The 26,709-nt window shown below is 41.2% G+C and overlaps 1 protein-coding gene across 4 annotated transcripts in view; it reads right to left on the reverse strand.

Moving 5' to 3' along the window:
- Window positions 1-26,709, reverse strand: part of KDM3B (lysine demethylase 3B) — a 59,193-nt gene that overhangs the window by 15,280 nt on the left and 17,204 nt on the right. For 2 of the 4 annotated variants that reach the window (XM_004282066.4, XM_033409837.2), the window contains exons 4-12: window positions 24,909-25,014; window positions 23,208-23,332; window positions 21,041-21,115; window positions 17,740-18,339; window positions 12,911-14,147; window positions 11,590-11,791; window positions 7,090-7,304; window positions 6,165-6,317; window positions 777-884 (exon numbers count right to left, since the gene is read on the reverse strand). In XM_004282066.4, the coding sequence (XP_004282114.1) occupies window positions 777-884; window positions 6,165-6,317; window positions 7,090-7,304; window positions 11,590-11,791; window positions 12,911-14,147; window positions 17,740-18,339; window positions 21,041-21,115; window positions 23,208-23,332; window positions 24,909-25,014 (2,821 nt within the window). The remainder of the gene's footprint in view (window positions 1-776; window positions 885-6,164; window positions 6,318-7,089; window positions 7,305-11,589; window positions 11,792-12,910; window positions 14,148-17,739; window positions 18,340-21,040; window positions 21,116-23,207; window positions 23,333-24,908; window positions 25,015-26,709) is intronic. The other 2 variants (XM_033409835.2, XM_033409836.2) reach the window with 2 other exon arrangements.

Here is a 26,709-nt window from a genome sequence, read left to right on the forward strand (position 1 = left end):
GACCAATGTAAACTTTACACAAACATTTAACCAATGCTTAGATCAGCAGGGAGCAGGCATCTGACCACTGCACTCAGGGAGCTCTTCTGCTCAGATGCACTGGGTTATAAAGATCCAGGGGATGGCTCCCCAAAGTGGAGAAGAATATAGGCAGAGGATTCACCAACTTCAGTGTGTGCATGTTAATGGAACTGTGGAAGCTGGAAACAGTCTATCTGGAGGAATCAATGAAGTAAGCTGCCACAAGACCATTCATTTCTACTGTTAAGCTGCCTTCTTCATGGATTCAAGAGCTTTGATTAGCTTCAGCTGGATTTTTATAAACCTAGAACCAAAGGTCTTTCTGGAAGCCAGGGGACTGGCTTTTTCTTTCTTTCTTTTTTTTTTTTGCTGGGCCACACGGCTTGTGAGATCTTAGCTCCCCGACCAGGGACTAAACCCGGGCCCTCGGCAGTGAGAGCACAGCGTCTTAACCACTGGACCACCAGGGACTTCCCAGACTGACTTTTGCTATCCTGGTCCTGCCGACCATAGGAATGTAAAATGACATCTGAAAAGCAACCAACCCCTCCACCCACAAAGGTGAGGCAAAGTGGGTGCAGTGGCTGCATACAATCTAACATTTCTGAAGATTCAAATTCTCAGGGAAATCTAGTGAGGCTTAAAAAGAGTCAAGCTGAGATAAACCATTTTACCAAATATTATGGTATGTAAATTACAGCTCAATTAAAAACATCTTTTTTCCCCCACCAAATCTAAAGAAGGAATTCCTTTACCTGTGCCAGGGATGATCTGTGTGGGCATGAGATTCTCTGGTTCATGGGACTGCCCCTTTGCACACTTCAACCAGGAGAAAACCTCTTCATCACCTATCTCTTCTGTCTCTGAAACAGAAATGAAATGACTTTACTTATTTTATGAGGGTCACAAGATGTATCTCTCTCAGTAAGTCAGAGTTTCAGACTTTACAGGCCAATTTTTTCATGGGTCAAAGAAGATAACAGCTAACTTTAAAAAATACTGCTACACTGAGGTATAATTTACATAAAATTAATTCAACAATTTAAAGTGTACACTTCAATGAATTTAGACAAATGTATATAGTTGTAGAAACAGTACTACATTCAGGATTTAGAACTTTTCTATCCCTTCATAAAGTTCCCTTCAGCACTTTACAGTCAATACCGTTTCCTCAACCCCTGGCCACCAACAACCAACTTTCTAACACTAAAATTTTGCTTCTTCTAGAATTTCATATCACTGGAAACATATGGTATGTCATTTGTCATTTGTGTTGGGCTTCTTTCATTTAGCAGTGATTTTCAGATTCATCCATATTGTTGCATTTATCAGTAATTCATATCTTTTTATGTCTGAGTGCTGTTCCATAGCATGGATGTACCTTATTGTGTTTACCCACTTATCAGCTGGTAAATAGTTGGATTGTTTCCCATTATTGGCTATTATGAATAAAGTGCTACAAACATTCAAGTACAAGCCTTTGTGTGGACATATTTTCATTTCTCTTGGAAATACCTAGAAGTGGAATGCTAGTTTATGTCTAAATTTATAAAGAAATGGCTATACTGTTTTCCAAAGTGATGGTACCAAATTGCATTACTATCAGCCAAGTTTAATAAGTTTTAGTTGCTCCATATCCTTGACAGCACTTTTGTACTCTCAGTTTTAAAAATTTTAGCCATCCTAGTGGGGTTGGTGGTTTCTCATTATGGTTTTAATTTGTATTTCCCTAGTAAGTAATGATAGCTTTTTCCCATGTGTTTATTTTCCATTGATCTATCTTCTTTGATGAAGTACCTGTTCAAATATTTTGCCCATTTAAAACCTGGGTTTTGGTGGGGACTTCCCTGGTGGCACAGTGGTTAAGAATCCGCCTGCCAACGCAGGGGACACGAGTTTGAGCCCTGGTCCGGGAAGATCCCACATGCTGCAGAGCAACTAAGCCCATGCACCACAACTACTGAGCCCGCGTGCCACAGCTACTGAAGCCCACGTACCTAGAGCCTGTGCTCCGCAACAAGAGAAGCCACCGCAATGAGAAGCCCGTGCACCGCAACGAACAGTAGCCCCCACTCTCCGCAGCTAGAGAAAGCCTGAGAGCAGCAACAAAGACCCAACTCAGCCAAAAATAAATAAATTTAAAAAGTAAAAAAAAAAACAACTGGGTTTTTTGTCTTCTTGTTATTGAATTTTAAGAGGTCTTTATTATGGATGCAAGTTCTTTAGCAAATATGTGATCAGCAAATCTTTTCTCCCACTATGTGGCTTGCCTTTTCATTTACTTAATGTCTTTCGAAGAGCAGTTTTCAAATTTGATGATATTAATTTTTCTTTTGTTTTTTTGTGTCTTATCTAAGAAATATTTATCTAACCCAAGGACACAAAGGTCTTCTATTTTTTTCCTAGAGGTTTTAGAGTTTTAACTTTTATGTTTAGGTCTATGATTTATTAGAGTTAATTTTTTGTATATAATGTGAATAAAAATAGTTCATTTGATTATTTGAATATGTATATACAGTTATTTAAGTACCATTTGTGAAAGGACTATCTTTTCCCATTCAATTAGCTTGGCACCTTTGCAGCTAATCAGTTGAATGTATATGAGTGGGTTTACTTCTAGACTCTGTTCTGTTGTGCTAACCATAGTGTCTTGATTACTGTAGCTTTATACAAAGTCTTAAAATGAAGCAGTATAAATCCTCCAACTTCATTCTTCTTTTTCAAAATTTTGGTTATTCTAGGTAATTTGTATTTCATATAAATTTTAGAAACAACTTGTCAATTTCTACAAAAAGGCCTGTTGGGATTTTCATTGGAATTGCACTTAATTATAGATCAATTTGGAAGAACTGACATCTTAATATTCAATCTTCTATCCGTGAATACAGTACATCTCTCCATTTATTATTTTTATTTTTTATTTTTTTGTGGTACGCGGGCCCCTCTCCCGTTGCGGAGCACACGCTCCGTTCACGCCGGCTCAGCGGCCATGGCTCACGGGCCCAGTCGCTCCGCGGCATGTGGGATCCTCCCGGAACGGGGCACGAACCCACGTCCCCTGCATCGGCAGGCGGACTCTCAACCACTGAGCCACCAGGGAAGCCCCGGTGTGGTTTTCTTAACGTATTTTCTGTTTGAGGATTATTGTTGGATTTGTGGTGTTATAGCTTTTTCATCAAATTTGGAAAATTTTTGGCTTTATTTGTTCAAATATTTTTTCTGTCTCTGCCCTCCTGCCCTCTTTCTGGAACTCCATTTATAAGTTTTGGAGACTGCCCAATATATCCTGTAGTTCAATAAGCCACTCTTCAACTTATAAATTTCTTTCTTCTCTCTGTGCTTAGTTTTTATAGTTTCTATTGCTGTCTTCAAGCTCACTGTTTCTTCTGCAGTATCTAATCTGCCACCTAGTGTATTTTTTGGGGGGAGATATTTTTCATCTCAAGAAGTTTCATTTGGGTCTTTTACAGGTCTTCTGTTTTTCTCATTATGTTTTCCTTTATGTCCAAGCATATTTAAAAGTTTTATAATAGCCGTTTTAGGTCCTTGTACAATAATTTCATCACTACTGTCATTTCTGGATTTGTTCTACAGATCTTTTTTTTTTTCTTTTTTCCAGATTATTGGTCATATTATTCTGCTTTTCTGTATACCTGACCATTCTTCATTGAATGCAGAGCTTTGTGAGTATTATGTTCAGAGTACTGGATTTTGTTGTAATCCTTTAAAGAATGTTTGGTTTTAGTGTGGCATATAACTAAGTAACTTGTAGATGAATTTGATCCTTCCAAGGCTTGCTTAACACTTCATTATGGCAGCTCCAGAGCAGCCTGTATTCTGGGACATTAGTCTTACTACTAAGGGTGTGACTCTTTTGAACTCTATCCAGTGTCTCTCCACTCTGGCTGGTGGGAATACAAACTGTCAGTTCTGTATGCTACTCAGTTGATTGCCTTGAGGAAAGTTTCACATTATGCATGTGCAGATCACTATAAGACAAAAAAAATTTAGACGATTTCTCCACAGATCTCTGGTGTTCTCTCTGTGTAGTTGTAACCTCTTTAGTACACTACCTTACTCTTTGCAGATTCTGATCTCTGTCTCAACTCATGAGATTGCCAAACTCTATTTTAGTTGCCTTTCCCTGTGGTACAGGATGGAAACTGCCTCCAAGCAGTAAACTGGGGCAACTGTAAGATTCACCTTGTTTCTTCCCTTTTCTTAGGGAACACAGACTCAAACTGCCTGCTGTCTAATATCTGAAATTGTGGTTTCATATATTTTGTCTGGTTTCCTTGTTGTTTATGGCAGGAGGGCAATTTGTGCAGAAGTTTATCTTTCATGGGCGAAAATGGAAGATCTTAGCTCCATTAACATGTAGAACCTAGTGGATGTCAGGCCCTGTGTTAACCACTTTACATACATCATCTCATTTAATCCTCAAAACAATGCTGTGAGGGACATACTCATATTATCTTTGTTTTATAGACAAGGAAACTGAGGTTCTGAGGGTTTAAGTAGCTAACCCAAGATACCATAGTTGGTATAATAACGTGTGCAAGTAGGATTCAGATCCCAGTAGCCTAAGCTCTAAAACCACCGTTACAATGGTTACACTGTATCTTAGAAGAGGGAAGAATGAGGACGTGGTGGGCAATAAGGTAAAGCAAAAACAAAGTGAAGCAAAGGATTTGAATAGACATTTTTCCAAAGAAGATAAACATAGGGCCAATAAGCATATGAAAAGATGCTCAACATCAGTAGTTATCTGGGAAATGCAAGTCAAAACCACACTGTGAGGGACTTCCCTGGTGGTGCAGTGGTTAAGAATCTGCCTGCCAATGCAGGGGACATGGGTTCGAGCCCTGGTCCAGGAAGATCCCACATGCCATGGAGCAACTAAGCCTGTGCGCTGCAACTACTGAGCCTGTGCTCCAGAGCCCGCAAGCCATAACTACTGAAGCCCACACTCCACAACTACTGAAGCCTGCGCGCCTAGAGCCCATGATCCGCAACAAGAGAAGCAACCACAATGAGAAGCCCGCGCACCACAACAAAGAGTAGCCCCCACTCGCCGCAACTAGAGAAAGCCCGTGTGCAGCAATGAAGACCCAATGCAGCCATAAATAAATAAATAAATAAATAAATTTATTAAACACACACACACACAATGATATACTACTTCATAGCCACTATGATGGCTACAATTAAAGACATTTAATAACAAGTGTTGACAAGGATGTGGAAAAACTGAAATCCTTGTACATTGCTGGTGGAATTATAAAATGGTGCAGCTACTTTGGAATACAGTTTGGCAGTTTCTGAAAGGGTTAAAAATAGAACTGCCATATGCCCCATCAGTTCCACTACTAGGTATATCCTCAAAAAAAATGAAAACATATGTTCATACAAAAACTTGTACACAAATGTTCCTAGTGGCATTATTCATAACAGCCCAAAGTAGAAACAACCTACATGTCCATCGACTGATGAATGGATGAAGAAAATGTAGTATATCACACAATGGAATATTACCTGGCAATACAAAGGAATGAATTAGGCACTATAACATGGATGAAACTTTGAAACAGTATGCTAAGTGAAAGAGGCCAGTCACAGAAGGCCAAATATTGTATGATTCCATTTATATGACATGTACAGAATAGGCAAATCTATATAGACAGTATGTAGATTAGTGGTTACCAAGGCCTAAGGAGGGGGAGGAATGGGGAGTGACAGCTAATGGGTGTGAAGTTTCTTTTTGGAGCAGTGAAAATGAAATTACTATATAACCTTGAGAATATACTATACTATGGTGATGACTATATAACCTTGAGAAGATACTAAAAACCTTTGAACTGTACACTTTAAAAGGGTGAATTTTACAGCATATGAATTATATCTCAAAAAAAGATGTTATTAAAAAAAACAAAACCAGGGAAGACGAAGATTTACTCTTGGCTTGTTTTAACCTTCCCAGTCAGGCTGGAGTGTTGGCAATTTTAAGACCTCACAATGTGACAAAACATAAATGAAGCTAAACAGCTAAAGAGGAGGCGCAAACCCATTTCTGCTTCAATTTCCAAGTCCACACCTCCACTGACAGTTTACCTTTAGAACTACACAGGACAACATTTGCTCACCACTGCGTGGTCGGCTTTTCCTGAGCCTGTAACAGTCAAGGCAGACCCCAAATCCGCACTTGCGACAAACCCAGTGGATGTTGAAGAGAGTTGTTTCACATACATCACACATCTCCCGTACACCACGCACTGCTCGCTTCCATGCCACTTTCTCTGGTGGAAAAAGAGGAATACTGTTGGCACTGACCATCCTGAGCAACAGCAAAAGATCCCAGACCCACTGATTTCTACTCAAGTGTTTTGTCTAGCAATTAAACTCAAAGGTTCATGAAGTCTGTATTTCTGTAATTGTAAGAGAAACAAAATACATGGAATTTCTAATATTTCTGAACAAGTGTCAATGAGAATGAATGCCACGTGTTGTCATTTAAGATACTATAAAATTTTCAATTTGGGGAATTTTGAAACAAGAGGATTCTTTTCTTAAAGTGTAGGGCATAATTTCATAGTATAATATTCCTTGGTCTAGAAATAGGGTACAGTATCTCATAGACATGGAAATATCATAAATGTCTGAAAAATGTGGGTTCTAGGTATGAAACACAACAACCAGTAGCACTTCATCTATTCACAAACCATCAACTATCACTTACTAACACAGATTAGTTCAAAGCAAACTGAAAATATTCGGCGTGAATCAAACCCAAACAGGGATCAAAATGCAAATTATGACAACTGTGCTACAACAATGAAAGACAAACAGGGAAGGAATTTTTAGTTTTTTAACTGCCAAAGACTAAAAGAATGAGGACTGTTGGATACAGGTGTGGCTTCAGCTATTTAGTTTACTACAAAGAGAAGTTTTATCGGCCTTAATTCATCTATAGAAAATGCCACCTGCCACTCCTTCCACACCTCCCTTTAAGCAAAAGAAAATGAGTTTCCAACTAGAACTGACTGGAAGACAAGCAAGAGGGTGCCTTACGGTGTGGCTCCACCATCATCATGGCCTCCTTCTCAGACATCACAAGCTGGCAGAACTGGTCTCCAACGTTGGCAAGAATGTATTTTGAGGTTTCGAGGTCTATTCCTTCTGCTAGGGAGGAAGAGGGAATCCACAGGTTCATGGCATCAGGGTCACTTTGCTGGGGACTCAGAAACCCCTCCACTCGGAGTACCCCCTTTCGAGTGAAGATCAACCTGAGACAGGAAGGTACACAGTCAAATACATAGTAAATAGCAACCATGCAAACCAACACACACTTAAAATCCTAGGACCTAAAAGAAATTAAATGACACATAACAGGAATCAGACTGAGTTCAGAAATTTCACTGTATTAGACCAACACAGTATGCACTAATAGGAAGGCTTGTTCACACCTAGTAGGTCTGGGTTCTTTAAAAAGCTGTCCCCAGAAATGTCCACCAGTTTCTCCAACCACCTGTTCCACACCAGCACCCACAGCACTGAATCTGACCAGAGAAAAATACAGAGCTATGCTCACTGTCACACTTAAAATTCATGTCTACTCATGTGAACCCTTAATATTGCCTGGCAGCCACAATACAGTTTCCTAGCGTGCTCCCTCTCCTAGATGCCTATTTAATATCTTCTCCTTCTTTTTAAACCTCCGGTATTACTTTCCCCACAAGGACCTTGCTAAGTATTTCACTGAAAAAATTCCGCAAGGAGCCAGAAGAGAATTCCCACAAGCTCCCACCACCACGCTACCACACGTTCTTGTCACTGGCCCCATGTACTCCATTTCATCTTCTGCTACTATGGATGAACTAGGTACCAGTGAAGACCAACCTCTCCACCTATGTTCTACATCCTATCCTCTTGCATAGGCATCCCTCCACTAATTCTCTCTTCCACATCATCTATCTTCCTCTCTACTGAATCACTCTTGTCAGTATTTGAACATGCTATCTCAAAAATCCCCTTGATCCCACACCCACCTCCTCCATTTATGTTTGTAAGAGCAGTTTCCTTTTTTTTTTTTTTTTTTTTTGCGGTACGCGGGCCTCTCACTGTTGTGGCCTCTCCCGTTGCGGAGCACAGGCTCCGGACGCGCAGGCTCAGCGGCCATGGCTCACAGGCCCAGCCGCTCCACGGCATGTGGGATTTTCCCGGACCAGGGCACGAACCCGTGTCCCCTGCATCGGCAGGCGGACTCTCAACCACAGCGCCACCAGGGAAGCCCAGGAGCAGTTTCTTAAAAGAGTTGTCTAGGGCTAGGGTGGGAGAGGCCACAACAGTGAGAGGCCTGCGTACCGCAAAAAAAAAAAAAAAAAAAAAAAAAGTTGTCTATACTGACAGTCACCAGCTCCTTTTCCTTTTATTTTCTCTTAATCCACGTCATTCAGGCTTTCTCCTACCAATCTACCAAAATTGGTTTTGTTTTTTTTTGCCATGCCACGCGGCATGTGGGATCTTAGTTCCCTGATCAGGGATCGAACCGGCGCCCCATGCAGTGGAAGTGTGGAGTCTTAACCACTGGACCACCAGGGAAGCCCCAAAACTGTTTTTTTTTGTGTGTGTGGTACGCGGGCCTCTCACTGTTGTGGCCTCTCCCATTGCAGAGCACAGGATCCGGACGCGCAGGCTCAGCAGCCATGGCTCACAGGCCCAGCCACTCCGCGGCATGTGGGATCTTCTTGGACCGGGGCACGAACCCGTGTCCCCTGCATCGGCAGGCGGACTCTCAACCACTGCGCCACCAGGGAAGCCCCCAAAACTGTTTTTGACAAGGTCATTCCCCCTTGTTAAATCCAATGGTCATTTTCAGTCCTTAACTGACCCCACCCAATCACCAACATTTGCCGGAGTTCATAATTCCTTCCCGGAAATACTTTCTTCAGTTGTCTGCCAGGATACCTCACTGGCTGTTCTTTCTCAGCCTCCTTTACTAGTTCCTCTTCATCTTTCCCATCTCTAAATGCTGGAGAGCTTCAGAACTCAGTCCTTGGACTACTTCTCTTCTCTGCCTAGACTTTGACTCCTTAAGTGATCTCAGTTAGACTCACAGCTTTAAATACCCAGTAACATCCACGTTTTTATCTCCAGCTTGGACTTCTTCCCTCAACTCTGGAGTTGTATATCCAGCTGCTCTTTCTTTCTTCTTTTTTTTTCTTTTTGGGCGCACCATGCAGCTGTGGGATCTTAATTCCTTGACCAGGGATTGAATCCGGGCCCTTGGTAATGAGAAGGCAGAGTCCTAACCATGGGACCACCAGGGAATTCCCCAGCTGCCCTTTCAACATCTCTACTTGGAAATCTAATAGGAATCTCTAATTTAACATATCTAAATTAAAACTCCTGCACTTCCTTGGTGGCGCAGTGGTTAAGAATCCTCCTGCCAATACAGGGGACATCGGTTCGATCCCTGGTCCAGGCAGACCCCACATACTGCGGAACAACTAAGCCCGTGAGACACAACTACTGAGCCCACGCACCACAACTACTGAAGCCACGTGCTGCAACTACTGAAGCCCATGCACCTAGAGCCCGTGCTCCACAACAAGAGAAGCCACCACAATGAGAAGCCCGCACACCGCAACAAAGACCCAACACAACCCAAAATAAAAAAATAAAAATAAATCAACTAATTAAAACTCCCCATTTTCCTCCTCAAACCCACTTTTCCCTAAGAAATCACCTTACCAGTAAATGGCAATTCCATTCTTCCAGTTTTCAGGCCAGAAGCCATAAAATCATCTTTGACTCTTCTTTCATATCCACATGCAATCCATCAGAAAATCATGTGGCTCTACCTTCAAAATATATCCTTAATTTAACCACTTCTCATCACCTCTATTAATACCTCCCTACACTAAGCCACCATCATTTCTCACCTGGGTAATTCCAATATTCTCCTAATTTCTCCCTGCTTTTGCCTCAATATAATCTACTCTCAAGAAGGTAGTCACAGTGATCCTTTAAAACATTCATCAGTGTTACTCATCAGCTCAAAATCTCCAACAACTGCTTCTTCAGCATAAAAGCCAGGGCCCTTAAGAGTAGCCCTTTACAATCTGGACCTATCATTAACTCTTTGACTTCACTCTTTTCCCCCCCTTGCTTACTCTCTTTTACCCACCCTAGCTCCATGAACACATTAGAAATATTCCAGTCTCAAGACAGTTGCTGTTGCTGTGCCCTCTATCTCGAATACTCGTCTCCCAGAAAAATGCGTGGCTCACTCCCCTCACCTCCTTCAGGTCTTTACTCAAAACTCACTTTCTCAAGTTATCCTTTTTTTTTTTTGGCCTTGCCACATGGCATGTGGGATCTTAGTTCCCCAACCAGGGATCGAACCTGTGCTCCCTGCAGTGGAAGCGAGGAGTCCTAACCACTGGACCACCAGGGAATTCCCCCATCAAGCCATCCTATTTAACTGTAGCTTCCTCCAATAAAGATATAAAAATAGGGCTTCCCTGGTGGCGCAGTGGTTGAGAGTCCGCCTGCCGATGCAGGGGACACGAGTTTGTGCCCCGGTCCGGGAGGATCCCACATGCCGCGGAGCGGCTGGGCCCATGAGTCATGGCCGCTGAGCCTGCGTGTCCGGAGCCTGTGGTCCGCAACGGGAGAGGGCCACAAGAGTGAGAGGCCCGCGTACCGCAAAAAAAAAAAGATATAAAAATAAATAAATAAACTGTAGACTCTCTAGCCTCCCCACACTTCAATCCTCTTTCCCTCCTTTTTCTTCCTCACAGTTATTACAGACTGACATACTATATATTTAACCTTTTTTTTTTCTTATTTACTCTCTGCGTCCCCAACAAGCCTCCTGAGGGCAGGAATTTGATGGTTTTATGTACTGTTTAATCCTCAATGCCCACAACAATGGCTGGCACACATTAAGTGCTCAATAAATATTTGCTGAATAAGTGAATCCATGCCACATGGATAAACCACCTGGATTTCTTTATTTAAAAAACTAAGGACACTTGAATGATTGCTTAGAAGAAATTCCTCTTCTAAGTTTATCAAGCAGAAGAAAAGTGACTAAATACCTGTTGTTTGGTAAAAGCAAGGGATATTCCTAGGATTTCAACAGTTATCTCTATTTCACATTATCTCCTAATCTTACTTCCCCTTCTCCGTAGTGGACTCAAGTTACTCTAGCACTAAAGAGGAATAAGTGGTCAGGCAGATCTATGACACAAAATGGCATCCTTCTGCTCACACCACTGGTTTCAAATGCAACCCAAGTTAGGAATAACTCAACACAGCTCAGGGGGCAGCAGGTAAGATTGTTCAATTTCAGTTCTCTAAGGACAAAGTCACGTATCATTTCACAATCCAAACAACTAAGTGGCCACTAATGGGATGGCAGAACCTTAGCACAGACTCTAAGAGCAATGCAATTTAGGAAAACAGTAAAAAGATGGTGAGATATGTTTACCGATTCAGAGAAAGAGTGGAAGTTAAGTGTCACTAACGAAACTGGGAAGGAGATGAAGAGAGGAGTCTGGGTACCTCCGGAAGTGAAAGAAGCGGCAAGCCACAGTGGAATCATCTTGCTCTTGTTCCTTAAACTTCCGATACCGCTCCAGGCGGCACTCACGACACTTGTGCAGATGAGGGGCTACATTGATGCACGACCCATCCTGCAGGAAGGGCTCTCCGGACTGCTTCAGCTTCTTCACTTTGCTCACATCTTTCAGCACTGACTGGCCAACTGTGGCAAGGGAGGGGGAGAAATGGTTGGTCATGAAAGGTTTAAATGAGACTCAATAACATAATCCTCCTGGGAACAGTCACTTGTCCTGACCTGAGTCACTCCTCCTTGCACTGAATGGGCATGAGCCCATCAGGTCTATCCTTGACAGAAAAGGAGCACAGGGAACAAAGGCTTCAACTAGGAGTTAAAGACCATGGAGAATTTGTGGGAAGTACCCCATGACAACAAAACAACTCTGAGCATGGGTGAGGAAAACTCAAGACAGCAGAAGCCTCTTGCCACTAGCCCCTCAGGATATGACTGTTCTACTAATCAAGAACTCTTGGGGTTCCCATGGGATACCAAATCCTAACAAGAATGGCGACTTTTACCATCAGACTTTCTCTTAGACACTTGCCCTTATACAATTTTGGACCATAACCTCACTCCATAGGAGTTAATGGCTTTTGGAAGAGGTGTTAAAACCATATATATGTGACAGAGAGGAGCAAACTGAGGAGTGGTTCGCTTTGCTTCATCAACTCTACTAAAGGCTGCGATGTAGGGCTTCCCTGGTGGCGCAGTGGTTGAGAGTCCACCTGCTGATGCAGGGGACACGGGTTCGTGCCCCGGTCCGGGAAGATCCCACATGCCGCGGAGCGGCTGGGCCCGTGAGCCATGGGCCGCTGAGCCTGCGTGTCCGGAGCCTGTGGTCCGCAACACGAGAGGGCCACAAGAGTGAGAGGCCCGCGTACCACAAAAAAAAAAAAAAAAAAAGGCTGCGATGTGAGAATGAAGACTAGTACTGAGTAACTTGCCTAAGTAAATAAAAGAGGAAGGGCCAAAGGCAAGAGAAATACACAAGAAAAGAGTTCCTGACCAAAAATAACAGACTATCAAGACTTTTTGGGATTATCATTACACAGGACACATACCCCTCTTACAGTACTGGTATAGATCAATCCTGCCCTGAACCAGAAGGTCTGATGAGGGGCCCCTACTGTGCCCTTTTGACTATGTAATTCTATGAGATTATAGAACTTTCCATCAAAGAGAGGGCCTCTGCTGCCCAAGAGCACAACAAGCATTTAAAGCTAGTGCCAGAGCCAAGCCCACGTATAAGCCCAGCAGGATCACCTTTCAAGGGGGCAGTCCGAGGCCGGCCTTTGGGGGCCTGCTTCCCTTTGCCTTTTCCCAGCAGCAGCTCAGCACTGCGCTCCCCATTGGGGCCCAGCTTCCCCATCAGGTGCTCCGGAATCCCCTTTAGGCCGGTCTTGGCTTGCAGCTGCTCCTCAGAGTCGCTCAAATCTGACAGGTCGCTATTGGTACTGGAGTCCGAGTCTTGTCTGCAAGCCAAGCTTCGCTCATCCAGTGAGAACCTTTTCACAGCTTCAAAAGGAGCTTTGTTCTCCTGTGAAAAATCTGCTGGGGAGGACAGAAAGCTGCCTGAGTGTCTGCCAAAGACGTTACTAAAGGTTTTAAGGAGAGGATTGTCCTGCTGCCCAGGCCCCACAGTTGGTCTCTCCTCTGTGGGGCTAGAGGATAGAGTAGGCATCTCAATGGGCTGGGTGAGGCTGCTGGTGGGTGAACTGGACCGGCCATTCCCCATGGCAGAGAGGCTTGGCCCCCCAGTGGTAAGAGCTGAGCCCAGAACACCAGACACCAGTTTGGAGGAGTCAGTTGTGATGAAAAGGGTTTTCTTCTTTGCTAAAGATGCTGAATCTGTAGAGGAGTGAGACTCGGGCCAGCTGGGTGCTGCCTTGGAGGTGACAGTGGTAGCAGAGGAAGAGCTACCTGATGCCTGAGATGCAAAGCTGCTGAAAGGGCTATGTTCAACTTTCTCCACAAATGCCAAGAAAGGGTTAGGAGGCTCTTCTCGGGACAGTTTAGGGGGCTGTAAAAATAGATTTTCATGACTGTCTGGGGTGCGGGCATTTAGGAGGCTCCGTGGGAAGGCTGGCGTGAGGGTGGGCATGGACTCTGCAGGCACTTTCCGATCCACAGAGCTTCCAGCCTTAGAGCCTGATTTAGTGTCTGCTCCAAGAGCGGATCTTCCTTTACATAGGCTCTCAAGGCTTTGTTTGAATGAGTCTCGACTGGAGGAATCATCAGCCAAACTCTCTGAAACAGTAGTGAAGTAGTTACTGGTGGGTAAAGTTTGGGACATGCATTGAAAAAACAAGTTTTTGGAGAGATCAGAGTCTTTCTGAGACTCTGGTGCAGAGCTACAGCCAAAAGAGAAGCCCAAAGGTTTGTTCTCTGTAGCTAGAACCCCATTGGACTGGCTCCTTCCACTTCCAAAAGTCAAAGCTTGTGATGAACTCGGGAGAGATGCTCCAAATCCAGAAGAGGCCAGAACAGAATTTCTTGAATTCTGAAAAGAGAGAAGATAGCCTGAGTTAGTGATGCTGGCTTCTCTTGACAACCTTAAGATATCTTCTTGGACCTAGGCCAACATTTCCTGTGGGTCAATCAACTTTTCTCTCCTACAATTCCAGGAAAACTGTTCTTATACCTATATTTCACCAGGGAAGAAAATTGCCACAGACAGCACAGGGGGATCTTTAGCAAGGTAAGCTAGAGATGGCAGGATGAATGATATCCTGCCATTCCCTTGGTTGTTAGCCAACTGGTTGTCAGAGCACTTGGAGGCTGTGTAGGCTTCTAAGTATCTATTTAGAAATGAAGACTCCACCAGGAACTGAAGAAAAGGGCTCCCCAATGGACACCAGCTTTTACTCTGAAATATAGTGAAATATTACTAGTGACCCTGTAATATTCATCTATCTCAAAGACCTTAGGGGCTATGGTTAAAGTTTCAGTTTATTTAAGCCATTGCAAATTGCCCATCTTACAAAAGCGACTTCAGCCCTATGACAAGCCCACTGTACACTAAGGAAAAGTATTTTCTTTATTAGTCTGAAACTCACCAAGATGGACCCTTTTGGAATTTGGCCATTTATTTTTATTTATGGGTCCAAGTCAACCTAAAAGTTGAAGTATCTGTTTCAATTAAAGTTAGACCTAAAGGTGCTAAATTAAAGAAGGCACACCAGTTACTGAACCCTTCTGTTATCATTAGGATCTAACAAGTCTCCAAAGTGGAAAACTGTAGACACTGATACACCCACCAAATAAAAGCATTCAGCATAACAAATTGGAGAATGAAAAAACACTTTCTTTTTTTTGATACCTTAAAAATGCTAACTTCTGCATTTGAATAAAGAAGGATGTATACATAAAGAAGGGCTAGAATCACTTTCATATGGTATATTACACACCCATATATGTGCGTAATACAGAGAAATATCCACAGGTAGGTATGAGCACTTATGTAATACTTGGAAATAAAAATTATTCCATGACTGCTTAATGGATATGGAGTTTCTTTTTGGGGAGAAGAAAATTTCTTTAACTAGATAGTGGTGATGGTTGCATAACACTGTGAATGTATAATGCCACAGTACTGTATACTTCAAATGGTGTGAGTGGTAAATTTTATGTTATGTGTTACTTTACCATAATTTAAAAAAATTTATGCCAGATAAATGAAAGGGTGTTGTTAAAAAAAGGCGGGGGGCTTCCCTGGTGGCGCAGTGGTTAAGAATCCGCCTGCAAATGCAGGGGACACGGGTTCGAGTCCTGGTCCAGGAAGATCCCACATGCCGCAGAGCAACTAAGCCTGTGTGCCACAACTACTGAGCCTGCGCGCCACAACTACTGAGCCTGCGTGCCTAGAGCCCGTGATCCGCAACAAGAGAAGCCACCGCCATGAGAAGCCCATGCACCGCAACAAAGAGTAGCCCCTGCTCGCCACAACTAAAGAAAGCCAGAGAGCAGCAACGAAGACCCAACGCAGCCAAAAATAAAATAAAATAAATAAATTTATAAAAAAGGTGGGGGGAGTTTCAATATATTTAAGGTTTCCTTTAAATACGCAAGAGGAGTCTACATTAGGACTTTCTTTGGGGTGGCAAAGAGGCATGAGAACCAGGCAGACCACCTGTGGCTTGCCTCCAGCTGACATCTGCTACAGAGACTGCTTCAGTGCATTTAACAGTCAAAAACTTAGTTCATTCTTCTTTTCCTTCCCACTAACCGGCAACCAGACTTAAACTCCTCCAAATAAAGAGAATAGACAGACACAGCACTGATGCTATGCTGTTGTTTCACTGCCAGAATTTGGCCAGGAGCCTTGACACCTGCATGACTGCAAGGAATAAGCATAAGGATCTCAGGTTTCACTACTAAAGTTACTCTTTAAAAATAAATACACACATGAATGAAAAATAATTTGGATGGTCTTTCATTTTCTTCAAATGATTAAATTTCAAATCCTCTTCTTATAAGAAAGTGATGACAAACTGATTTTAACACACGTTTTAGGGAAAGAAGTTTCCTGGAGGGCTGTGTCCCTATTTCATGATGGAAATACCCATTTCTGTACTTTTAAATCATATTCCAAGAGAATACCTAGGCTAACACATTAGCAAAGTTACAGATACAGTCACAGAAATTTCTCAAACCTGTTTGGAAAATGCCCTTTGATCCACATTTCATTTATTCAGCTTTGCCACTCCAAGAACAACAGCATTCAGTGGATCTCTTCTTGCAGAGTGTAGTATTTGGTCTATTTTGTAATCCTCATTTACATCTACTCTGCCTTTGACATGGATTTGATTTTAATCAACTAGCTAGTTGGGGATCTGGTAATGCTGGAATGCTGGCAAACTAACAGAGAACAAAACATGAAGAGTGCGAAATTTGCATTTACAGGCCTTCTCTTCTGCCTGGGCACTTCACCTCCCTCCCCAACCCTGCACACTAGAGATTAACAAACTGCATTTGCTAGGGAGGGGAAGAAGTCAGATGAAATGTATATGCCATGTTTTATATGGCACTGTTATACACTGTTATAAAATGATTCCATTTTAGGATGTGAGCTCCGTCAAGCAGGATTTCAATTCTTTGTTTATAATATACAGTACTTAGCACACAGTAGTTTCCCATACATAACTTTAAAAAAAATTAGTATTTTATTTGTATTTCATATTCCAGCTTGAATTAACAGCCAGTTTGAAAAAAATATGACTAGCATCATAAATCATACTTTGGTGACCAAAATAAGAACCAAAAGACTATAACTGATTTTGACACTCTTTCAAATTTGACTGGGGAGCCAACTTGATGTTAACTTGTATTTAACAAAAGTTCCTTTTCAGCAACAATACATGCATGTAAGATAAAGAACATAGTAAACTAGATACTACTGTGATTAATTCCATCAAAATTTCCAGGTAAGGCTTACAAGATTAATTTAGGGGAAAAAACACCCAACCTTCCATGGTCATATCAAATCAAAGAAAGCAGCCCAGCCTCAAAGGAAAATATATGAAATGATGAAATAATTCCATCAAAATTTCCAGGTAAGACTTAAAAGATTAACTTAGGGGGAAGAAAAAACCAACCTTCCATGGTCATATGAAATCAAAGAAAGCAGCCCAGTCTCAAAGGAAAATATATAAAATGATGAACTGAAAACAGGGGTTTGGGTAATAGTAGCTTTCACATAGCCTTAATTACAGTGTTCACTGTTGCCAACACTATAATTCATTAACCTTGCCTCTCATAGGCCTGGTTGAGGCTCAACCACTACATGAACTAAATAGATAACTGAATTAAAAAGATTCCCCATTAGATCTATTTTAACAACTCATTAAATTGGGCTGTATAATCAGTTTTTGATCAGCCCAATTGTTCAGGTGACTTTTAAGAGCTGATAAAGTTTTAAAGATATATGCATTTGCCCAACGAGCAGTAAAGGACTATCCACAGAATACAATTTAAGCACATCTCAGAAATACTCCTTCCCTGTGGCATTTGAGATGCTTTTTTAATGTGTTAAGAACAAAGTAGGGTGAAAGAGTGAACCCAAATCTTGCAAATCTGCCCCTGAAACAACTCACCTCTCCTGGGGCCTGCGACCAGCTGCCTTTCTGTTTTTCCGGCCCAGTCCCTGCTGCAAGGCCAGTGTCTGAGATCCTCACCGTGGTTGGGGTGGAGCTGGCGGTAGTGACCACAGCTGCTGAAGCCACCATACCCTGGCCAACTTGTTCCAGTGTTTTTCCTGCCTCTTTATTTTCGGCTCCACCCACCTCTGGGGCCAAAGGTGTCTGACCTGTGGCTGTAGAATATGGAGTGAAAGGTACAGGTGTGTCCCCACCTATGGGCTCATCCTGCACCACCAGAGTCCTGCCGTTTTCTTTGGTGTAAGTGGCAAAGCGAATGTTGCGGTTAATCTGGGGGACAAATGTAGTCGGTGGCTGCTTGGCTCTCTGATCCAGCCCTGGCTCTCCACTGGCATTCCCTCCTTTCCAGGGCCCTCGGCTTGCCTCACCTCCATCGCTCCCATTACTGTCTACTTCACCCCTGTCTCCTTTTAATTTCTTTGATGCAGGGTCACACCCAGAGTCCGAAGCACTTTTCCTCCTCCGGCCATCTTTCCCCTCTATGCTCTCTCTCTTCTTCTTTCCTTTGGAAGATTTTACTGCTTTTAACGTACCCCCCTACAAAACAAAATTCAAAAAAGATTTATTACAAGGGACTTTCCATCCTGTGAAAACCATAAACCATTAGCTCTTTCCCATCTCTAGAAGCAGACAATCAAAGCAGGTACAGATTGCCAAATTCCAATGCCAGCTCTAAGACATCCCCTTTTGTTAAAAAGCTCCAATCTTCCTGTGATTCAATTTATGCACACATATTCAAGATAATGGTTACTAAGAAGTTAACTCACTTGGCAAACCTTCCCTTAAATAAAATCCACTACTTCCTCAACTGGACTTTTTTTAGGATTTTAAAAATTTGTGGAATTTCTTTTACAAAATAGACTGCTAGGCTGGGAACTTATTTGCCTCTTGATGAAAAACAAAATCTGCTTTACTTTTATATTTATCTCCTTGTTTGACAGAAACTGGCATTTCAACTATTGAAAAATAAAATCTCTTCTATCCAGAAGTCATTAAAAACTGGTGACAACTTAACAATAGGAAAACCATGAGTCTGTGACCAGAGCAAAAGTGAGCCCAACAGAAACAAGTCTGAATTGCTCTTATGGACACTATAAAGACACAAACAATCTCCAGAGCTTATTTCAAAGCATTAGACAGGGAAAAGCTAAAAAGGCAGGCTACCATAACCAAACAACCAAATCTCTTAGCTCTTCCAGTAATTTTAGCCTATCACATGAAATCTTATCTGTGCCTTATTTGAGAGGTCAGACAACTTTAAAAGACACAGAATTAAAAGGGGGCAATTCCTATCTCTGAATAAAAACTCTTTCCCTGAGAAGGACAAGAGGACAGGGGCTTGGGACAGAGCTAACATTCTCTCAAGCAACTTATATCTGGAACAGTCTTAGATTCGTATCCCATCATGAAGCAAGTTTTCATTTTAGCTTCATTTAGCTAACTTTCAGACAGTTTTATTCAGATAACACGTTGGGGTGGCAATAAGCTAGAGACATAGTTATTTGGCCATTATTATTTACCAACTTGATTACTCTAGTCTTACTGCCCTTAAATACTTATAGATTCTTTGTGCAGATCTATCTTTGTTGTAATCATTATTATAGCTGTTATAACTGAAATTTTTTCAAATTTTACATTTCTTCTTGCCAGTTCTAGTTTTTTTTTCTTCTTTTTTTTTGCTGCCTTCATTTCTGTCTTTTCTCCCTTAATTTCCTTCTACAAACCTTAAACAAAGCTCAAGATTTATTTGTTTCTCCCATGCCTTTGGTAATATTAATCTAAGTTTCTAAATCTTTCGTTCAAGAACTGTTTCTGTTTGTTAAGAACTGCTTTCAAAAAAAAAAAAAGAATTGCTTTCATGTGATCCTTTTAAAACCTTTTTACCCTTTCTTCAACCTCCATCATCACCCAGTTTTCAGTGCTGTGAAGTACGGAAGTACAATCAGTGAAATCTCTCCTTTCTTTCTTGCTCACTCTTTTAAGGAGATGAGGTAACCATGGATCTCTAAGAAGGGTTACTGCAAAACTTGGCAGAACTGTCAATAATTGTACTTTGCTAGCTAAGAAGATAGTCACATCATGGCAAAGCTGAGAAGGGAAGAATCAACATCTGTTGCTGAAAACCACAGATCTCACCTTTAACTCATTCGGCCAACTTACAGAGCCTGGCTCAGAGCAATCTCCCTGATCAACAATTTACATGTATGCCCTACTTACAGTGAGCTACTCACATGTGAGTAGAAAGACTAGGACACTGAGACCAGTACTCTCTAGCTATACCTGGGCAGCTAAACAGTACCTGACATATAATAGGTGCTTAAAGAATGAATGAAATAAAGAAGGAAATAAAAGAGGGACCCAATATGGCATCAAAATAACAAGTGTTTTTCAGCCACGTAAACACAGTCAAGAGACTTATCCTATTTGTAATAATATAATATGTAGTAAAGAACTATTAAATGTAACCCTGATTCTTCTTTTCCTACCCTAATCTTGTTTTATCAAGCCAAAAATGACTGGATAAAGAAGATGAGGAAGAACTGTATACTCAGCAGGAGTAGCCAAGAGAGCAATACTACGCAGGTGCTAAAAGACTATGAGGAATATATGGACAGAAGGCTGTCCAAGTCAATGTCCTACTGAAGGAAACTCATACAGGATTCCTTGATTGGTTCAGGCACTGATATATAATGTATCTTTTTATGGGTTATGTTAATTCTCAATGAACCAAGAGTTGGCCTGATTCACAGTAATTATGGAGTAATCCACTGTGTGCTGAGCACTGAACTACACACCAGTTTGATTTGACTCTTCTTGGGATACGGAATTTCAGATTTCCTTGGAGCTCACTACCGCCTAATGGAAAGAAAAAGAGGATGTAGCTTCTCCTCCATTTCTTATTACTGGGTAGGTCATGAATATTTCTACTGCTTATTACCGCTTTGTCTACTGTATCTTTCAAATATATCTGTCCTGAAAAAATGTAAGAAAAAAATAGGCCATGGATTTTAAAACAGCTAGGCAACATAGCCATGATGAAAAGGGTTTGCTCAGACTAGGTCTCTTTCTTGAGATTATCCTCCCTCAACTGGACAAGACCGTGGAGAGAGCAAGAAATGTACAGTGGTCAGAGATGAAACCCAAAGGGTATCCGTGGATAACACACACATAAGGAAGTCTATGTAACAAGATAACGCAAGCTCATGAGTCTGCTCAGAGACTCAGTTCATTACTGTACCTCGCTCTGAGGCGCTGAATTATCCACCAGCATCACATGGATCAGTCTGGGATCTACGGACTTGATCTCACCACTCTACAGTAGGAGCGGGATAGAAGAAAATATGAAAAAAGGAAGAAAAAGATTTAATGCCTTGTCCACCAAAGACATAATTATGTATTTTTCTAATCTATGTAATTATCTCTATTTGTTTCTACTCCCCTGCTAGAATGAAAGCTCCATGAACAGGGATCTCTACTATTTCATTCACTGCCAGAATAACAACATCTGAAACAAGGTCTAGAATATGGTAATCACCCAAATATTTGTTAAACGAATGAATGAAAAAATTTCATTCAATGCCCAAGTGCCCCCTTTTAGGGATATGAATTTCAAATTCTGCATCTCTAAAACCTTCCTATTCTGAAATTAAAAAAACAAAAAACCTTCAGAACCAGTAATCATTAAAAGCACCACTCTACTATTAAAAAACAAAAGGTTTTGGGAGGGGCCAATTTGACAGACATCGTCAGATTTAATGTGCATATTCTTTGACCTAGCAATTACACACTTAGGAATTTGTTCCAATAAATAATGTGAAACAGTATACAATGATATATGCCCAAGGATATTCACTGCAGCATTATTCGTATTAGTGAAAATAATACAAATTATTTAAACGTCCATCAATTTTAAATTAAATTAGTTATGATACATCCATTCAGTGAATAGTATGCATCTATTTTAAAAGGACGAAGTATTGATAGATTTCTATATATATTTACACACAAAGATGCTGACAATCTAAAATTAAGTAAAAAAGGTAAATCAAAGAACTATATGTATCATATGATCCCATTTGTTAAAAAAGTATGATTTATATAGCTGTCTCCTAAATGGACAATATATAAATATCATACACACACACACAAGATATTTGGAAGCATATGGAATATACACCAAACTGTTAATGGTGATTACCACTGTGGGGAGTAACATTTGCCTAGGGGAAGGGATGGCTTTCAATATCTATTTTATATATATGTGTATCATTTGAAATTTGTAAATGAGGACTGAATAATTTAATAAATAAAATTCAATAAAGAAATAACTAAAATCATTTATGTTTACATTACATGTGACTGCTGAGGGCAAGTCTGAAACCAATTCAAAGATATCATAAATACATACGTGTTTGCCTCAAAATACTCTGCTATTGTTTTTGTTTTTGGCTGCACTGTACAGCACGTGGGATCTCAGTTCCCCAACCGGGGATCAAACCTGCACCCCCTGCAGTGGAAGCAGTCTTAACCACTGCACCATCAGGGAAGTCCCCAAATATTCTTGTTGTTTTGAGAGACAATTCTCCAGGTAGCTCTAGATGCTATGTTTTTTTCTATTTATTGCTTTAGAAACAATTCATTTTTCAGTATCTAAGGGGGAGTGGCATAAGTATTATAGAAGCAAATGCTAACTGATTAGATTTTTAAATACTAAACCTTCTGAATACGATAAAATAATGATAATACCACTTCACATTTGTATACCCTTTCATAGAATTCAAAGCACTTTCAAATACATTATCTTAGTTCCCAAAAAATATGCTGTGAGGTCAGGGGGTGGTTACCTAATTAACTCTAATTTACAAATGAGAACACTGAGGTTAAGAAAGTTGAACAGTCTTTCTCAAGGTGATAGAATCAATAAGTGATAAAACCAGGGGGGACTTCCCTGGTGGCACAGTGGTTAAGAATCCGCCTGCCAATGCAGGGGACACACGTTCAATCCCTGGTCCGGGAAGATCCCACGTGCCACAGAGCCAGTAAGCCCGTGTGCCACAGCTACTGAGTCTGCGCTCTAGATCCCGCGATCCACAACTACTGAGCCTGAGTGCCACGACTACTGAAGCCTGCACGCCTACAGCCCGTGCCCCGCAACGAGAGAAGCCACGGCAACGAGAAGCTCACATACTGCAACGAAGAGTAGCCCCCGCTCACTGCAACTAGAGAAAGCCCATGCGCAGCAACGAAGACCCAACGCAGCCAAAAATAAATTAAAAAAAAAAAAACAGTGACAAAGCCAGAGATGGAACCCAAGTCTTCTTACATGTAATGAAGTGCTCCCTTTTCCTACACCACCCTGGGTAAGGGGCTGGATGGACCTCAGACAAAATAACACAGAGCCTCACCTCAGTTACAGACACCTCCATAAGACGGGTGATGGAGTCTTGATGGCTTACAACACCACAGAGCCAACTTTCTTCTCCCTCTGGCTGGTATACTTTGACCCTGTGACCTTGAACGCTGTAGGGACCTAAAGGAGAGATTAGTCAGTATTGAGTATTTTTGGCTAAGCTGTATTTCATGATTGTTTCTAAAAACAGAAAGAAAATTATATAGTGTAAATACTTGGCACTTTTAATCTTCTTGTATGGAGTTGAATAAATGAGCAATTTCAGATTTACCATACACAGCAATTTAAAAACAAAACATAGTTTTTCCCAGAGACTTTTGTAAATTGTTTATTTGGAGATTTCTTAGAATGTCCCAGGCCTCCGATTCTACCTTATCTCAATCTTCCAATTCTAGAAAGTAATACAGGGAAGAGAAAAGAAACTTACAAATCAAAAACTATAGGTAATGTGAAAATCTACTCAGATCTATCTGACATATACATTAAAAAAGTGGGAGGCCAGTAAGTTGAATGTACTATTTTGTTATGTTACCATAGGAATGATATATAACCATTTACACTTTGCTATCTGACTTTCATTACAGTAGGTGGAGAGTTCAATTTATGAGGTCTCCAGCCTCTGCACTAATAATAGTCTGAACAAATATAGCACCTGTCTTCCTAGGAACACAGAGTTTCAAAGATATTACTTTAGCAGCAGGTAATGTTACCCTGCAATTTCAACTGGCCCTCCAAGAAGGACAGTTTCTCTCTCCTACATATCTTATACATTTGAGACTAGATAGCTAAATCACTGCTTATTTTAAATTATTATCTTTCAGAGCTACAATTAAGCTTAAATTTTCTATACATACTCATAAACATCTCTACCTCTCATTCTGTCCACTTGATTTTTTTCTCTCTGCTATTTTTCCTCACATTCTTTCCTCTTCCATACCTTTCCTTGATTATTAAACATTTTACCCTGATACTTTCCTTTCCCAAAGAGGCAAGTTTTCTTACCTTTACCTATTTAGATTTAGTTTGACAAAAGAGAACCAAGGATCCTATTTCACTGAAAAGCATGATTATCACGAGGGTCAGAAAGGACGTAGAGTAGATGTACAACATGAAGGGAAGGATAAATGAGGCAACAGTCTACCTTTTGCGTAGAATCTTGGGCAAAATCTGTATGTGAACTGAAAAAGCTAATAAAAGCTAGTAATTCTTTTTTGTTTTCATTCTTAAAAATTTACATGCTGTTAATGTGAATGAGTCTGTGGACACCTTCCTTTATGAACATACCTTACACTCTAAGTTGTTATTTGTTGTTGTTAACAGTCTTTAGAGCATACCTTATAGACAGTAATGCTCAACAAGGGCAGAGACTTTCCAGTTCATGGTTATATCCTCAGTACCTTAACATTGTGTCTAGTACGAGGTTAGTACTTAATAAATATTTAAGAAATGAAAAAAAGAAAGACAAAATTGCATATTACGAAATGTAATACAAAAAGGAAATAGTGGTCTGAGTGAGATCTTGTTTTTCCAATCTATTCTAGAGATCCAGCTAACTGGAGTTACTCTTGACACCACCCACAAAAAGAAGACAAGCACAAATGTTGAGAGTTGCATGGTGTCCCCCTCATTCTATCACTTTCAACACTGACCATACACCTGATTCAGAATTCAGGGACAGAGGACCACCTGTTCTTACCTCGGCTAAATATCTCTTGCAGCTTTTGGTCACTGATCAAAGCATTAACTGTTTCTCTCAGAGCAGCATGTTCCAAAAGAATCTGGTTTTGGCTATCTGTTCCCATCTGATAAAGATAAAAGAAGAAAAAACGGAATATTGAAGTAAGTACCAATAATATCTAACCAGAAGAGAAAAATTATACCCCTGAGGAGCTCTACATCAGCATTTGCCAGAGAATGTTCCATAGAAACCTAGTCTCACAAGATGCTCTACAAAAGTTAAGGATGCTAGGGGAATTCCCTAGTGGTCCAGTGGTTAGGACTCCAAGCTCTCACTGCTAAGGGCCCAGGTTTGATCCCCAGTTAGGGAACAAAAGTCCCACAAGCCAAGTGGTGTGGGCCCCCCAAAAAAAGTTAAGGATGCTAGGATCATTTAGGTTTAGGAAATATTATACCCCCATTGAACAAGGTGGGGGGGGGTTAGGGACACCAACTGCTTCCCCACCCCATGCAGTCAAAAATCTGCATATAACTTTTTTTAAAAAAAATATTTTCCCGACGTTTATTGGTTCTACCAGTTTGTGGTTTGCCTTTTCTTTTCTTTTTTAATAAATTTATTTATTTATTTATTTTTGGCTGCATTGGGTCTTCGTTGCTGCACGCGGGATTTCTCTAGTTGTGGCGAGCGGGGCTACTCTTCGTTGCTGTGTGCGGGCTTCTCATTGCAGTGGCTTCTCTTGTTGCAGAGCACCGGCTCAAGGCGCGCGGGCTTCAGTAGTTGTGGCTCGTAGGCTCTAGAGCGCAGGCTCAGTACTTGTGGCACATGAGCTTAGATGCTCTGCGGCATGTGGGATCTTCCCGGATCAGGGATTGAACCCGCGTCCCCTGCACTGGCAGGTGGATTCTTAACCACTGCGCCACCAGGGAAGTCCTGTATTTATTGATACCCTAAGTTTATGATGTCTGTTTACAAGATGAATCATCTGTCAGTACACTACATCAAGACTGCCTCATATAATACAAAACACTAGATGTTATAAGTATTAGTAACACTAGATATCAAAAATGAAAAGATAATGTGAAAAAAATTCGTATTAATTTATAGGTACTGTATTTACTGAAAAAAATCCACATATAAGTGGACCCGTGTAGTTCAAATCCGTGTTGTTCAAGGGTCAACTGCATACTGTATCTTTCTACATACAACAGTATATTAAAGGCTCTGAGAAGACATGTAGGAAAAAAACATGTTTAGGTCAGCGTTTCTAAACTTATTTGACCACAAAACATTTTATTCCATGTAAATCTTTTTGTTTATTTTGATACTTATCCGACATTCACTGAGTGCCTATTCATATAAGCACTAGGATTACGAGATGAATAAAGCAAGATTGATGAGAGGGTGTGAGGCCTAATGAGGGAGGAAGACATATCAACAACAAAAAAATCATTAATATTACACAGAACACAGTTCAGGAAATACTGCTCTTGGCTGCCTCAATAAGACAGCAAAACTCTTGGAAGTCTCCTAATTTTTTTTTTTTTTTTTTTTTGCGGTATGCGGGCCTCTCACTGTTGTGGCCTCTCCCACTGTGGAGCACAGGCTCCGGACATGCAGGCTCAGTGGCCATGGCTCACAGGCCTAGCCTCTCCGCGGCATGTGGAATCCTCCCGGACCGGGGCACGACCCGTGTCCCCTGCATTGGCAGGCGGACTCTCAACCACTGCGCCACCAGGGAAGCCCGGAAGTCTCCTAATTTTTAACCTTCAGACAGTAACCCTTACAAGTGAGAAATAAATATTGTCCTCCATAAATTCTG

The sequence above is a fragment of the Orcinus orca genome, chromosome 3, assembly GCF_937001465.1.
Source record: "Orcinus orca chromosome 3, mOrcOrc1.1, whole genome shotgun sequence".
NCBI classification, from domain to species: domain Eukaryota; kingdom Metazoa; phylum Chordata; class Mammalia; order Artiodactyla; family Delphinidae; genus Orcinus; species Orcinus orca.